The sequence below is a fragment of the Balaenoptera musculus genome, chromosome 2 (assembly GCF_009873245.2).
Source record: "Balaenoptera musculus isolate JJ_BM4_2016_0621 chromosome 2, mBalMus1.pri.v3, whole genome shotgun sequence".
NCBI classification, from domain to species: Eukaryota; Metazoa; Chordata; class Mammalia; order Artiodactyla; family Balaenopteridae; genus Balaenoptera; species Balaenoptera musculus.
Window position 1 is genome coordinate 160,756,470 of NC_045786.1, and position 14,160 is coordinate 160,770,629.

The 14,160-nt window shown below is 37.8% G+C and overlaps 1 protein-coding gene across 8 annotated transcripts in view; it reads right to left on the reverse strand.

Moving 5' to 3' along the window:
* Positions 1 to 14,160, reverse strand: part of EML5 (EMAP like 5) — a 174,216-nt gene that overhangs the window by 16,452 nt on the left and 143,604 nt on the right. For 7 of the 8 annotated variants that reach the window (XM_036845010.1, XM_036845009.1, XM_036845007.1 and 4 more), the window contains 2 exons: positions 9,041 to 9,061; positions 379 to 552 (listed from right to left, as the gene is read on the reverse strand). In XM_036845010.1, the coding sequence (XP_036700905.1) occupies positions 379 to 552; positions 9,041 to 9,061 (195 nt within the window). Of the gene's footprint in view, positions 1 to 378; positions 553 to 9,040; positions 9,062 to 14,160 lie in introns of those variants that run through there. The other variant, XM_036845014.1, reaches the window with a different exon arrangement.

Here is a 14,160-nt window from a genome sequence, read left to right on the forward strand (position 1 = left end):
TGTAACCGAAAAGTTTTGTCCGAAATGTGTTAAAGTAATATTACCCTATTGCTGTTCCATTATCACTTAACAATATAATTCATCTCATTCTTGAGTAAGATCCAAATAATAATTAGCAAGACACTTACATGCATAGTTTCTTACTGAAAGGAAAGAACAGTGAATCATTTATAATATTAATAACTTTCATTAGTTTATACTTTGTTTACAATTTCACTGGGTTTTGAAAGTGGAACATACCTACAACTGTGTATGGGTATTGAGTAGGGCTCAATAGTGAATAATGGTTTCAATCACCAAGTTAACACAAATATGAAACAGAAAATTCCTATCACCCCATTTTTATTTTTTAAAATTACAAAGAAAAAAAAATCCTACCTTCCTGCCATCTCCAAATGGTAACTGTATGTTCTGGGTCTAGCCCCACAGATAGCAAGAGTTTACCAGTAGCACTGAAACTGACTGAACACACTCCCTTTGAATGGTAGCATCTTAGTATCGATAAAGTCTGTTTGTTCACTGCATCCCAGATGTGGATAGAAGGAGCTGTAGCTAAACAAAGATAAAATCCAAAAGTTGTAACACACCTATTACAAATGTTTCCATTTCTAAGGCTGATGCATACTCATCTCTGAAACACGGAAAAATATGTACCAAAGAAAGACAGTGTACTTAATAAAAAGTAGCTCAAAACTAAGACTGAAATAAAAAGAAAGAAAGAAAAGGGAAGAGAAAGGAAAGGAAGGGAGAAAAATACAGACTACTTCCTCAGGCTATAGTCCAAATTGCACTTTTGAGAAAATAGCATTTAGACAAGCAAATTAGGCAATCACAACTTTAAAGAACTTTTCAAAAAATAATGCATGTTTTAGATACACGTTAAATCTTTATATAATTATGTGCAGAAATATACAAACATTATACACTTATGAAATACCAGGATATATTTACTACCTATGTTATATGAAGGAGAGATAGAAAGTAAATACAAATTGAGAAAGGCAATAGGTAGGAAACCACCTGAATAGATCACAAAGGAAATCTTCAACTGGATAGGCATATATCTGGTAAAAAACTAATAAGTTCATATCACTTTATAAGACAGTAGTTTTTTTTTTTTTTTAAACAGGATTTCATGGAAGAAATTAAACTGCTAATCTTTTAAAAAAATTATACTTGTTGTTTTTTTTCTTTTTTAGATTTTTAAATTTATCTTGTCCAGCCCGTTTCTACTGCTTACAAAGTTTTCCCAGTTCTCTGTATTTCCTACGTTAAAAAACCATAGCTTTGGACTGTCCTTTTTTCATGAATTGCACCCTATAAAAAGGAATAGGTAAGTCAATTCAGCAGCTAATTCAGTCTCAGAACATAAGTACTTTTAGTAAAATAATCAAAATATGGAAGTGCATTTGCTTCAAATTATAAATCTGGTACAAATATTGCAAAAATAGAGAAATATTACGAAAAGATGAGCCAGCTGCCTTAAAATCATTCGATGCAGAAAGAAATTGTGGTCTCTAAAGAAAATATTCTGATGACTTTAGACTATATTATGTACCATCTACAATTTATAGTATACCATGATAAATTAAATCTGACAGTTCTTCAAACAAAGTTGTTACAATATATTAACTCAGGGAATTAAATTTAAGTATCATTAAGTAAAAATCATTCAAAGATTTATGCAACTGTAAAAAAAATCAAAACTACATGGAAATAGACATAAAAATTTACCATATAATAGAGTATTTATGTGTGAAAAATTGACCACAATAATTAAAGCACTGGACTAAAATTAGAATGTTCCTCATTCAATAAATGTCAAAGGATATGAGGGACGGGTAAACTTAATTCAGTAAGGAACGCCAGATGGTTTAAATGTAAAATATGTATATATATACATATGTGCTGGAGATCACTCTATAATATTTTGTCAGTGCTAAATATTATATAGGTCTTCTGTAATACAGAAACATTTTTATATATTTACAAAAAGAACCTCTGGGCAACCCATATACTATATTTGTCTAAATGTGATGATGTAGATAATGAATTTTCAAGAAATATCACTTATTTAATATTCTCCAAATTTAATATTCCACAAATTACAAAGAATTACATTTATCTAAAATTTAAATAGCAAGTAATTTTAAGTAAACTGAATTAGTGAGCTTTTCAAACTTCTATAAAAAATCAAATGAGATGGTAAGAAGCTTATACCAAGAATTTACATCTTAAAACATATAGGTATGACAATGTTATGGGATTGTTACACATTTAGAGTGTCCAAAACTTACATCAGTAACAATATTTAAGATTTAAATTACTGGACCTTCTCAAGGCCTAACTTACTAAAGAAAGACTGAATTATGTTCATTAAGTATATTTTATTTTCTCCTGTAATTTGAAAGTGGTCATTGCTAGAGTAACACAGATACTACTCTTATTTCTCGCCTTCCTGTAGGCTACCAGACAGGACTGCCCATCATGGGCAAGGCATGTTACCAGGGACATCTCATTCTTTCTGATCCCTGTTTCTAGGCAGTTATGTTTCCCTATGAACTCAGGCTCAGAGAAGTTAAGTGACTTGGCCTAGGTCACACAACTCAGAGCTGGCAGAGCCAGCAGAGGTGTGCTATTGTCAGCACCCAGGTTCTATTCTCACTCTTTCCACACCAACCTGTCTCCAGAAAATCAATCCCACGAACTTTTCATAACCATTCTTGACTCTTAGTCTCCAGTATAGAGATACCATAAGGGTCCCTTAAAATTACAAATGGATCTCATAATAATCAAAGTTTTAAAGGATATTCTTTTTTCATCCCTTAGTTTGCCTTTGATGCGGCATAGAAAACACTATATTTTAAAAACAAAGTTTTAATATGGACCATTAAGTGTGCCAACTGTATTTTGCCCTTTGGTTCCTATAGTGGACAACTCTTTTCTGTACACCCAGCATCCATTTCCTCCTTCCTTCTTAATAAAGCTCCAATTTTATTCAGGAATCCATGCCTTCCTCATGCAATGCAAGTGATTCAGGGGAAAGACACTGCATGCTCAGCTAACTGTCTGAGCCCATTGTGATAACACCCCCCTCATACCCCACAACCCTTACCCTCCCATTCCCCCACCACTGACATTAGTGATTCAGTTCAGTAATCCAGATTCAAGCCAATAGCACACAGTATCCCCAGATCAGGGTCTTCTTAGTACAGGGCTTTGCTCACATCTTAAAATGGCTCAATCAGGCTAAAAGGAAGCACTAATTTTAGGTCATAGTTTCGAAAGAAGTTTTTATCCTCTTTCCCACTTGATGAAAAAGCAAGGAAGCATGTAACTCCAACTGCTACTGGCAGCCCTTTTATAACACAAATACCACAGCATTATGGGTGAAGCCAATGCTGAGAGGATGGCAGAGCAGAAGAGATAGGAAGCAGCACACCGTGGAGCTCCTGAATCAGCAAATGCAGGAGACCACCCTCCCACTCCACTCTTGTGTGAAAGTAAATTTCCTTATTTTCTGTCATTAGATGGCTCATGGAAGATCACTAAAGTCACTTAATGGACAACTGCCTATCAGGACAAATAGTAACCTAGACCAGAGAGAGGTCTCTCTCCTTGAGTTGCTTTAAGGATCAAAAATGTCAAATTCTTACCTCCTGACACAGTCTTGGGTGGGCTGAAAAAACTTTGTCAGAGACAAAAGATATTCCCTTAGTGTCTACTCAAAACACATCTATTGTATTCAAATGGTAATTATACCATATCTTTTCTAATATATATATTTTCTCTCCCACATTCCAAAGTGATGATTCCAAAACTCTTCCCCCACCTACTTCACCATCTCCTCACTCTCAGCTGATGAAATAAAAGCCATCAGAGAGGAGGTTCCTTATTTTCCCACCTCCAAACCTACCAGTTTTCTTGCATTTGAACCTACACTCCCTTCATTCCTTATGACTGTAGGCAATTTCTCCCTGCCCATCTATTTCTTCCAAAGTATTCCCCCATCTCATTTAGCCAGCTGCTCAAGCAAAAAATTAATTTAGTCCTGACTCCTTACTTTCTCTCATGCCCCCTCATCCAATTTATCAAAAAAAACCTGCTGGATTTACCTCTAAAATACAGTCCATATTTATCTAGTTCTCTTCATTTTCACTCCTAACACCCTAGTTTAAAATGTCTTTTGCTCGGACTACTATGATAGCCTCCTAGTTTTCTGGAGGCTCTTTCCCCTTTATATTCCTAATAGTGCAGAGAGTGATTTCCTCAAAGGATAAACTAGATCACAGGGCTTCCCTGGTGGCGCAGTGGTTGAGAATCCGCCGGCCAGTGCAGGGGACACGGGTTCGAGCCCTGGTCCCGGAAGATCCCACGTGCCATGGAGCAACTAAGCCCGTGCGCCACAACTACCCAGCCTGCGCTCTAGAGCCCGCGAGCCACAACTACTGAGCCCACACGCCACAACTACTGAAGCCCGCGTGCCTAGAGCCCGTGCTCTGCAACGAGAAGCCACCGCAATGAGAAGCCCGCGTACCGCAACGAAGACTAGCCCCCGCTCGCCACAAGTAGAGAAAAGCCCGCGCGCAGCAATGAAGACCCAACGCAGCCAAAAATAAATAAATAAAATAAATAAAAATTAGATCCCATAACTCCCTTGCTTAAAACTCTCCAATGATGGACTCTGTGCTTAGCACGAATCCAAACTCCTCTCCGTGATTGGCAAAGCCCTACGTGACCGACTCCTGCCCCTCTCTAGGTTCATCTTAGAGGCCTTACTGCAGTCACACGGACCTTTCTGTTTCTCGATTCAGCTTTAGGGCCTCCCCAGGAGGGAGTTAACAGAAGCAGGACTGAGGTTACTATCACTAGAATGGCCTGCTTGCTAGTGTGTAAGAACTTGACTTTTGAAATGTTCCCTATGTTGATAAGGTTATTTTGCCCACGGGGGGCACTGAATACCTGCTTTCTTCTGGGACTATGGTATTTTAGTAGTTGTGGCTTTGTGTCTATGTGACCAGCCCCCAGTAAAAACCTTGGTCTCTGAGTCTTCAGTGGGTTTCCCTGGGCAGAAACACTGCACCTGCATTGATATATCTGGCTGCTGGTAGAAGAAGCAGGTTCTGTGTGACCCCTGGAGGAGTGTTTTGGAAGAGACATAGAAAGCCTGTGCCTCGATCCTCTAGGCTCCACCTGATGTGTCTTTTTCCCTTGCTGACCATTGTAATAAGCTACAGCACCGTAACTATCTCTGGGTCCTGTGATTCCTTCTAGTGAATCACTGAATGTGTGGGTGGTTGTAGGATTCCCAACCAGGCCTCAGCCTAGAGCCCCCAGATCACCCTTCAGGTATCGTTGTTTTGTATCATTCTTGGCCTAGCTAAATGTTACCACCTCTGAAAAAACACTCTGTTTTGTTGCCATCGCCCTATTTGTTGTTTTTATCACATTTATCACCATCTTAGATCATGTTATTTAAAAACAAAGTACTTATTTATTGCCTGTCTCCCTCTAAAGCAGAAGTCAGCAACTTTCACTGTAAAGGGTCAGATAAGAGACAAAATGCAAGGTATTATGCAGGTACTTGTGTAATAAAAGAAAACAAATTTTCACAAAATTTTTATTGATGAAATTCATTGAGTGAAAATTTTTATAATATAGATCTATTAATGAGAATGAAATTTTTTTGGGGGGGGATAATTTACTTAAGTGGGGTTGAAAACCAGAGTTTATTTTTTTAAAAAAATTACAAATGTTCATCTGATAATGATCTATAATAATTTTCAACTGTGAAAATGTCTCACACAGATAGGTACTGTCAAATATGAATATCATCCAAAAGCATAGGATTTTAATTGAGCATATTAATCACTTGGAAGGCATTCAGAAAATTCTATTAGAGTCTTATCTTGATATTTGCCTTTTAGCATTTATTACATTGCAGAATAATAACTTTAAATTGAAGGTTAGGTGGAAGTTCCTCAATTGTACAGTTAAACAGATTTTTTAAATATGGAAATTTTCTCTACGCTTGTATCAAGATCTAAAAAATGCTGCTGCAACTGTAACTTGAGCCCAGAAAATACATTTGCTGCAAATTTGTGTGGGAATGGGGATCTCACTTCTTGTCTTAATTTTTGACAGTATGAGAAGTATATAGAGAAGTTTGGCGTTACTTGTGATTCAAAGATTAGTTGTCATCAAATGACTTTCCTGCAGTATAAGTTTCACATATAAGCACTGTAATTGAAATTTCAGGTTGTAATCGTAATTTCCCTGTAATTTCAGGTTGAATCGTTAAGAAACATTATCAAGTATGCAGCAAAAACTAATTTCCAAAGCCACTGAGTTTTCCATAACAGAGACTGAGGGCAGTTCTCACTCAGAAAAATTTCAGTCCTGGCTCTGAGCTACAGAAATTGCCAAAAAAAAAAAAAAAAAAAATCCAAAATGTTACCACTGCTAAACCACTGAACTGCTGTGGGGATAGGGCAAGTCAGGACTTTCACCTTCTATTTCTAACATAAATTAACGGAACTGATGATGGTTAAGTCTATGAGAGCTAACAAAATTAACTGTTGACTCTCAATAACAAAATATTGAACTTCAATTACACATGATAGATTGAAATATTTTCCACAAACCACCTGCTGACAAATAATACAATGAATAGCCATAAATGCCTTAAATGATTATAAGCCTTTTAAATTTAATCACCTATCCCCTTTTCTGCTCTAGCTCCACAGATATTTTTACCACCATCAGCTGTAATACATCTTAGCAGATTCCACTTCAGGTTGTACTGAATTCATGTTTTCTTAACTTATTTGAAAATATTATCTTTTGTAGTTGTTCCATGGGCACCGTTCATAGAGGCAAACTTCAGTCACTTAAAAGTCTGCACTGATTCCTCAGATAAACAACTGGCAACATTTGTCAACCCATCAAGAGCCAAGGGAAACCATTAAAAATCATCTGCCTTTTTTTCGTCTTGTTTTTAGTGACTACTGATGTTGTTCCCAATGTCCTCAGTTCTTTTAGCAATGGTTTTTTGCCAAAAAGCTAATAGTCTTAAGTTTATTTTCTCTGGACACTTGTTCGTTGCAATCAAACGTGATTTAATTAACTCACAGTAATAAACAGCTTTTCTTGATTAGCTAACAAATGAGTCATTCAGAACCTTACTTAGGTTGTAGCCACATTTTATTTTATTTTTTTTTGAAGAAATTCTGTTGTGATGAGATATTGTTTTAAAGTTTCTAATTTTTCTGATTTTTGCTTTCCTGTGAACTGGGAATACTGTGATAAAGTTTTGTGTGAAAATGTTGACATATATTGTATTCTTTCAGCACAGCTATAGTAACATTGCATAATAAACACAATGTTTTACCAACTAATTTCATAACAACATAATCCACACTTCACTGTGCCTTTTGAGTTTGACATTCAAAGTCTATTTTCCTTTCCCCTCCCTTGTTTTGACATGATAGATATACACTGGTTAAAAAACAAAAAAATGGCAGCAATGTGGATAGACCTAGAGAATAGCATATTTAGTGAAGTAAGTCAGATAGAGAAAGACAAATACGGTATGACATGACCTATATGTAGAATCTAAAAAACAATACAAACGAATGTATATGTAAAACAGAAACAGACTCACAGACATAGAAAACAAACCAGTGGTTACCTAAGGAGAGAGGAAAGAGGGGAGGGGCAAATTAGGGGTACGATATTAAGAGATACAAACTGCTTTGTATAAAATAGGTAAGGATATATTGTATAGCACAGGGTAATTATAGCCATTATCTTGTAATAACTTTTAGTGGAGTATAAGCTGTAAAAAAATGAATCACAATGCTGTACACCTGAAACTAATATAATGTTGTACATCAACTATACTTCAACAACAAAAAAATGTTGTGGAATAGCAATACACGCAGCACTCAAAACCTGTCAAGTTTTAAAACAGAATCACTGCAATTTGTAGTGTGCTAAGCAGCAGTGGAAAGCAATGAGAGTGTTATAAACAGTCTCTGTTGCAACTATTCAACTCTGCCATTAAAGCACAAAAGCTGCCATAGACAATATGTAACTGAATGAGCATGGCTGTGTCCAATAAAACTTTATCTATGGATACTGAAATCTGAATTTCATATACTTGATTTCATGTTTTGTGAAATTTTATTCTTCCCGTGTTATTTTCCAACGACTTAAATTAATAAAAACTATACTCAATCATGGGCTGTACAAAAACAGGTGCTGGACTAGATTTGGCCCAAGGGCTGTAGTTTGCTAACCCCTGCTCTTGAGTATAGACCAAGAGAGCAAGGACCTTGCCTGTTGTGTTGAATAAATTTGTAGTTAAATAGTCAAATCACAAAATCATGCTTTACCCTGGAGGAGGGGAGGGAAATGGATACAAATCACATAAATTGGTAGAAATCAAATAAATGTTTTCTTATCAAACTGCTAATTCTTACTATATTATGTAAACTGAAATACAGTTGAAAAGCCTAGTTATTATAATATCTAAAAACAACAGACATGCATTGTTCATCTAACAGCTTTTTAACTTCACAAAGCCACGGTCAAAATCAATAATAAAAAGTTATTTTCAAATCTTTAAATGCTCTGTTGATCTAGTATGTGCAATAATTAAGATGGTTACATAAAAATAATAAATTTAAAAAAAATTTTATTTCTAGGCAATAAAATTTATTGATTCATATTTAAGATCGAGTTTTAGCCCCACCTTTATTCTTACCAGCTATGTGATATTGGCGAGTTAATATCTACTATGAAGAATTCTTGTGATGACTTACAACAATGTTGGGCACACTAAGAAGGTCAAAATATATTAGCTTTTTTTAAAAAAAACTTATTATTGCAGACAGGGCTCAGCATCATGACATTAAAATGCTGTATTCTTAATTTTAAAAAAATCCAAAATAGGTTCAAGTATCTTATTACTCTATAAAAATTTGGGCTATCATTACTTAACAATATGACTGAAATAGAAAATGATTAATTTCCTTACCTGACATGTCTGCTGAATCACCTATAATGGAAAAATAGCAGAATAATAATTATCCATAAATACTATAGGCAAAATTTGTAAAAACTCAATTATCATAAAATGATAATTTTAAGTAATTTAAATAATTGTTATATACAAAATTAATTTTATTATGCAAAATTGAGTACACTGTAAGTAAAGCCACTAATTTCAATTATATATGCATATTAACATTCTATGCATATGACCTTTCAATCTTTGGATCAATATTTTCTTTATATATAGTGAGTTACATGAAATTTTAAATATAACAACTTAAAATAATATTGATATGGTTTAAAATTGATCTGACTTTATTTTGGTTTAAAAAATGCCCTGTTAATAGATCCTTTGGGCTTTAATGGATCTCTACATGCAGGGAAGAATTAGATCTAAACCTTCTGAGAGAAATGATGGCAAAAGTTAGCATGTAACTCAAGAAAAAAAAAAAACTCTTACTTCAGGCCACAAATTAACCCCTTTCTTATTTTTTTTTAATTAAACATTTTCTGTATGAGTAAAAGATTGCCAAAAAAGAAAACACAAAACTCATTATATTTGCAGTGGAAATACTTATTAACCACAATTTTAGAAGCAATAGTCTATTGCAAGAAAGAAAGCAGAAAAATTTAGGAATCTTTTCAAGATAGATGATTGTTCTGTGCTTTGGTAGAGCTTTATATCCCTATGAAATAATTATTTCAATGACATATGTAGACCTATCGTATCCTGACCTGGAATACGAGAGAAAAGGTAATGAAGTACTTGACTCTGCTGAACAGACCAGTCAGGATATACCACTTTTAGTTTTGAACATGCTCTGATAACAACCAAATGATGAGAGGACTTGACACTATGTCACATGAAGAATGGTTTAAAGACTGAGGGTGTTTGGTTTTGGCGATCAGGCTTATCCCAGAATATCTGCAGGGCCTGGGACAATTAAGAGTACAGATAAAGACCTAAACATCACAGGTCTAAATATTCTGGGTGCCCCAAAATGAGGACCAGTGAATTGCAATGAAAGAGAAACAAATTTCGGTTCTATATGAAGAAGCACTTTATAACAGAGCTTCCTGGGCTTCCCTCATGGCGCAGTGGTTAAGAATCTGCCTGCCAATGCAGGGGACACGGGTTCGAACCCTGGTCTGGGAATATCTCACATGCCATGGAAAAACTAAGCCCATGTGCCGCAACTACTGAGCCTGCACTCTAGAGCCCACAAGCCACAACTACTGAGTCCGCGTGCCACAACTCCTGAAGTCCGCGTGCTTAGAACCCACGCACCGCAACGAAGAGCAGCCCCTGCTCGCCACTCGAGAAAGTGGCACAACTTGAGAAAGCCTGCGCGCAGCAACAAAGACCCAATGCAGCCAAAAATAAATAAATAAAATAAATAAGTTTATTAAAAAAAACAAACCAGAGCTTCCTAAGGAGAGGTTAGGTTACTCTGTTAGGCATCAAGTGATAATGGGGTTCAAGCACATGTAGGAGGATCCTTAATCAAATATGTAACAAAGGAAATTCAAACATCTAATGACAGACAGCTAGGGATGGATAAAATGATATATTTGTCTCTGAGATTCCAAGAAAAAAGAAAAGTTTGAATGTAACTGGCTAAAATACCACAAAAGCAAATATTTCAGTACCTCTATGATTTATATGACTTTTTAACAAAGAGAACCATATACATTTTATAAAGTGTTTTCATACTTTGTGGGTTTTAAACAAGCCTGGCAGGCAAAGTAACTACTGATTCAATTTTCTTTAGGTTCAGAAGAGAAAAAGTCTCTTACTCTTTGATCTTCTCTTGAGTCTTTCTTACACTTAATTAGTCATCAGTAAAGAATTTTATGTCTTGTGGAATGGTACAAGTAGGGCAAGGCACAGAACTACATACATGATCTAAAATCCACCTCTGTACTGCCTGAACTTTGACTTGGAAGGACAGAGAGGGGGAGATAATTAGCCATTCCACATTCTCTATAGTGTTGCCTTTCAACAAAAGGGAAAGAATACAAAAAATATCAAATCATGCATTTGAAACTAACATAATATTTTATGTCAATTATATCTCAATTTTAAAAAAGGAAAGAAGTAGAGACGGTCAAATTTCATGAAAGATTAATTTGTGACCACAATATTTCTTAATCAAAAGAGAAAACTATAGCCCTAATATGTTAAACAAAGTTGCTTTTTTAAAGGGAGAAAAGGAGAAGGAGCAAAGCTGGGAAATGGAGGAACCATGCCTTCTAGGATTCTATTCATAGAATGTAAATTCCACTAACAGAGATTTTGTCTTTTTTTTGTAAGCTGCTTATATCCCAAGCACCAAGAACAATACCTTGCACGTGGCAGATACTCAGTAAATTTGTTGAATAAATGAACTTAATAAAAATTAACTGATCAATAACTATATGCCAAGAGGCACTAAACATGATGCTTTCATGACCAAAATGGTAACTTGGTCTCTTATTCCTCATGCAAAGTGAAAAGAAGACTTCAATTTCAAACACTTAGTGTGAAAACGGGCTAGATCTACGTATTTATATTCAAAAATTAGAAAGGCTGGATCAAGAGGCAGAATAGAAGGATGGGGAGCTCACCTTCTACAAATACATCAGAACTACATCTACATGTGGAACCCTTCTCACAGAATACCTGCTGAACGCCGGCAGATCTCATAAAACCAAAGTTGCAAGAAAGATCACCACGTAACCAGGTAGGATGAAAGAAAAAAAAAAAAAAAGAAGAAGAATCAGGACGGGACCTGTGCCCCTGGCAGAGAGCTATGAAAGAGAAAAGATTCCCTCACCCTGGGAAGTCTCTTCACTGGTGGTGAGATCAGCTGGGACAGAAAGGGAGCTTCAGAGGCTCAGAGAAGAGTACAGCAGCCGGTTTACAGCAGGCGGAACAGATAGAGACCAACACAGAGGGTCCTGGCCACCTCCCTGCCCTCCCCAGCCTGAGATGTGCATTTGCTGGTGTGTGCGGGGGGGCTGGGCGCTGAAACTTGGGTTTCAGAGGACAGATCTGGGGAGAGGACTGGGGTTGGTTGTGTGGAGACAACTTGAAGGGGCTGAAGTGTGGTCCAAGCCACAATCAGGGGTGTGCGCAGGAAGGAGCTTGGGTCTGCCACTGAAGTCCCACTGTTAATGCTTGAAGGGAGGGGCAGGGCCCCTGCCATAGCAGCCTCCTATTCTTGGAGTGCTCATGGCGGGCGCAGCTCTGCCTCTGTGAGCTCTGGGAGAGTGTAAGCACCAGAGGATTGTCCATACTTGGAGGCAGGGCTGAAATCCAAACCGATCCTCAGGGGCCGTGTGACTTTGGAAGCAGGGCTGAAATCTGAGTGTCCCAGCGGTTGTGGGATCTGTGAATTTAGGCACTTTGTAAACTCAGTGCCCGTGGGACATCCAAGCAGATTACTGGTGATCTCGTGGATGGGGCGGGTCCAGCGATAGTGGCTGTGGGCTTTGCCACAGTCTGGGCTGACTCAGTAGCTCTACGATGGGTCCAGGTGCAAGACTTTGGCAGTCCCGGTACCTGATCTCAGCAGTTCTGTACCAAGGGATCTGTGCTAGTGGCTTTGTGAGCACAGCACCTGAGGGACACCCAGGACAACTGCCTGAATTCCCATGGTTGAGGTGGGGCCGAGGGCAGTGCCAAAACAGTGTCCTTTGTGAATCCACACAACGGGTGACAGGCAACATCACAGAGCGCCCTTCCTGATGGACAGCTCCTACAAAGGAATACTCAGTGGCTCCTGTCCCTGCTCCAGCCCCGCCTACCTCACACCGCAGTTCAGAAACGGATCTGGGGGTGTCTACTCCAACAAGTGGGGAGCAGACCTTGCCCCCAACAGGGCTGTGACAAGCACAGACCAAAGAGGAGGGCCCATTCAACATCCAGTGCAGGCTCTGGTCACCACAACAATAATTACACCCCCTATCAAGGGGATAATGGCCAACACACACTGAGGAAAGATGTGGCAGGTATCCATAGTAAAAACAGCCCTCGCACTAAAAATATTAGACTCATGGAGCATACACAGGGACACTTCCACATAAAAAGCCCTTCAGGACCACAGTAGATAACTGTTTCTCTTAAATTCATAAAGTCAGAGAAGTATGAGTAAAATGAAGAAGCAGAGGAATCACTCCCGATTTAAAGATCGAGAGTTCCCCTGAAAGAACAAACAATGAAGCAGACCTCTCCAGTTTACTAGACCCCAAGTTCAAGAAGGAAGTAATGAAAATACTGAAGGAATGAAGAAGGGCTATTGATAGAAATGCAGATTACTATAAAAAGCAATTAGAGGGGCTTCCCTGGTGGCGCAGTGGTTGAGAATCTGCCTGCCAATGCAGGGGACATGGGTTTGAGCCCTGGTCTGGGAAGATCCCACATGCCGCGGAGCAGCTAAGCCCATGAGCCACAACTACTGAGCCTGCGCGTCTGGAGCCTGTGCTCCGCAACGGGAGAGGCCGCGACAGTGAGAGGCCTGCTCACCGCGATGAAGAGTAGCCCCTGCTCGCCGCCAACTGGAGAAAGCCCTCGCACAGAAACGAAGACCCAACACAGCCAAAAAAAAAAAAAAAGATGGCTGCTAATACATGGGAAAAATGCTTCCTTATCCCAAAAAAAAAAAAAAAAAAAGCAATTAGAAACTATAAAGAGGAGCCGATTAAAATTAGAAAACTCATTTGCCAAGATAAAAGCTGAGCTGAAGGCAATAAATAGCAAACTGGATAATGCAGAAGAATGAATAAGTGATCTGGAAGACAGAATAACGGAAATCATCCAATCAGATCAGCAGACAGAAAGACAAATGAAAAAAAAAATGAAAGCAATATACAAGACCTATGGGATAATATAAAGCATCCCAATCTATGCATAAGAGGGATCCCAAGAAGGAGAAGAAAAATAAAAGGGGATCGAAAATATATTTGAAGAAATTATGGCTGAAAAATTTCCAAACCTAAAGAAGGAAACAGATATCCAGGTACAGAAAGCACAGAGGGTCCCAAACAAGATGAACCCAAACAGACCTATACCAAGACATATTATGACTAAAATGGCAAAAGTTTAAGACATAGGGAGGATTC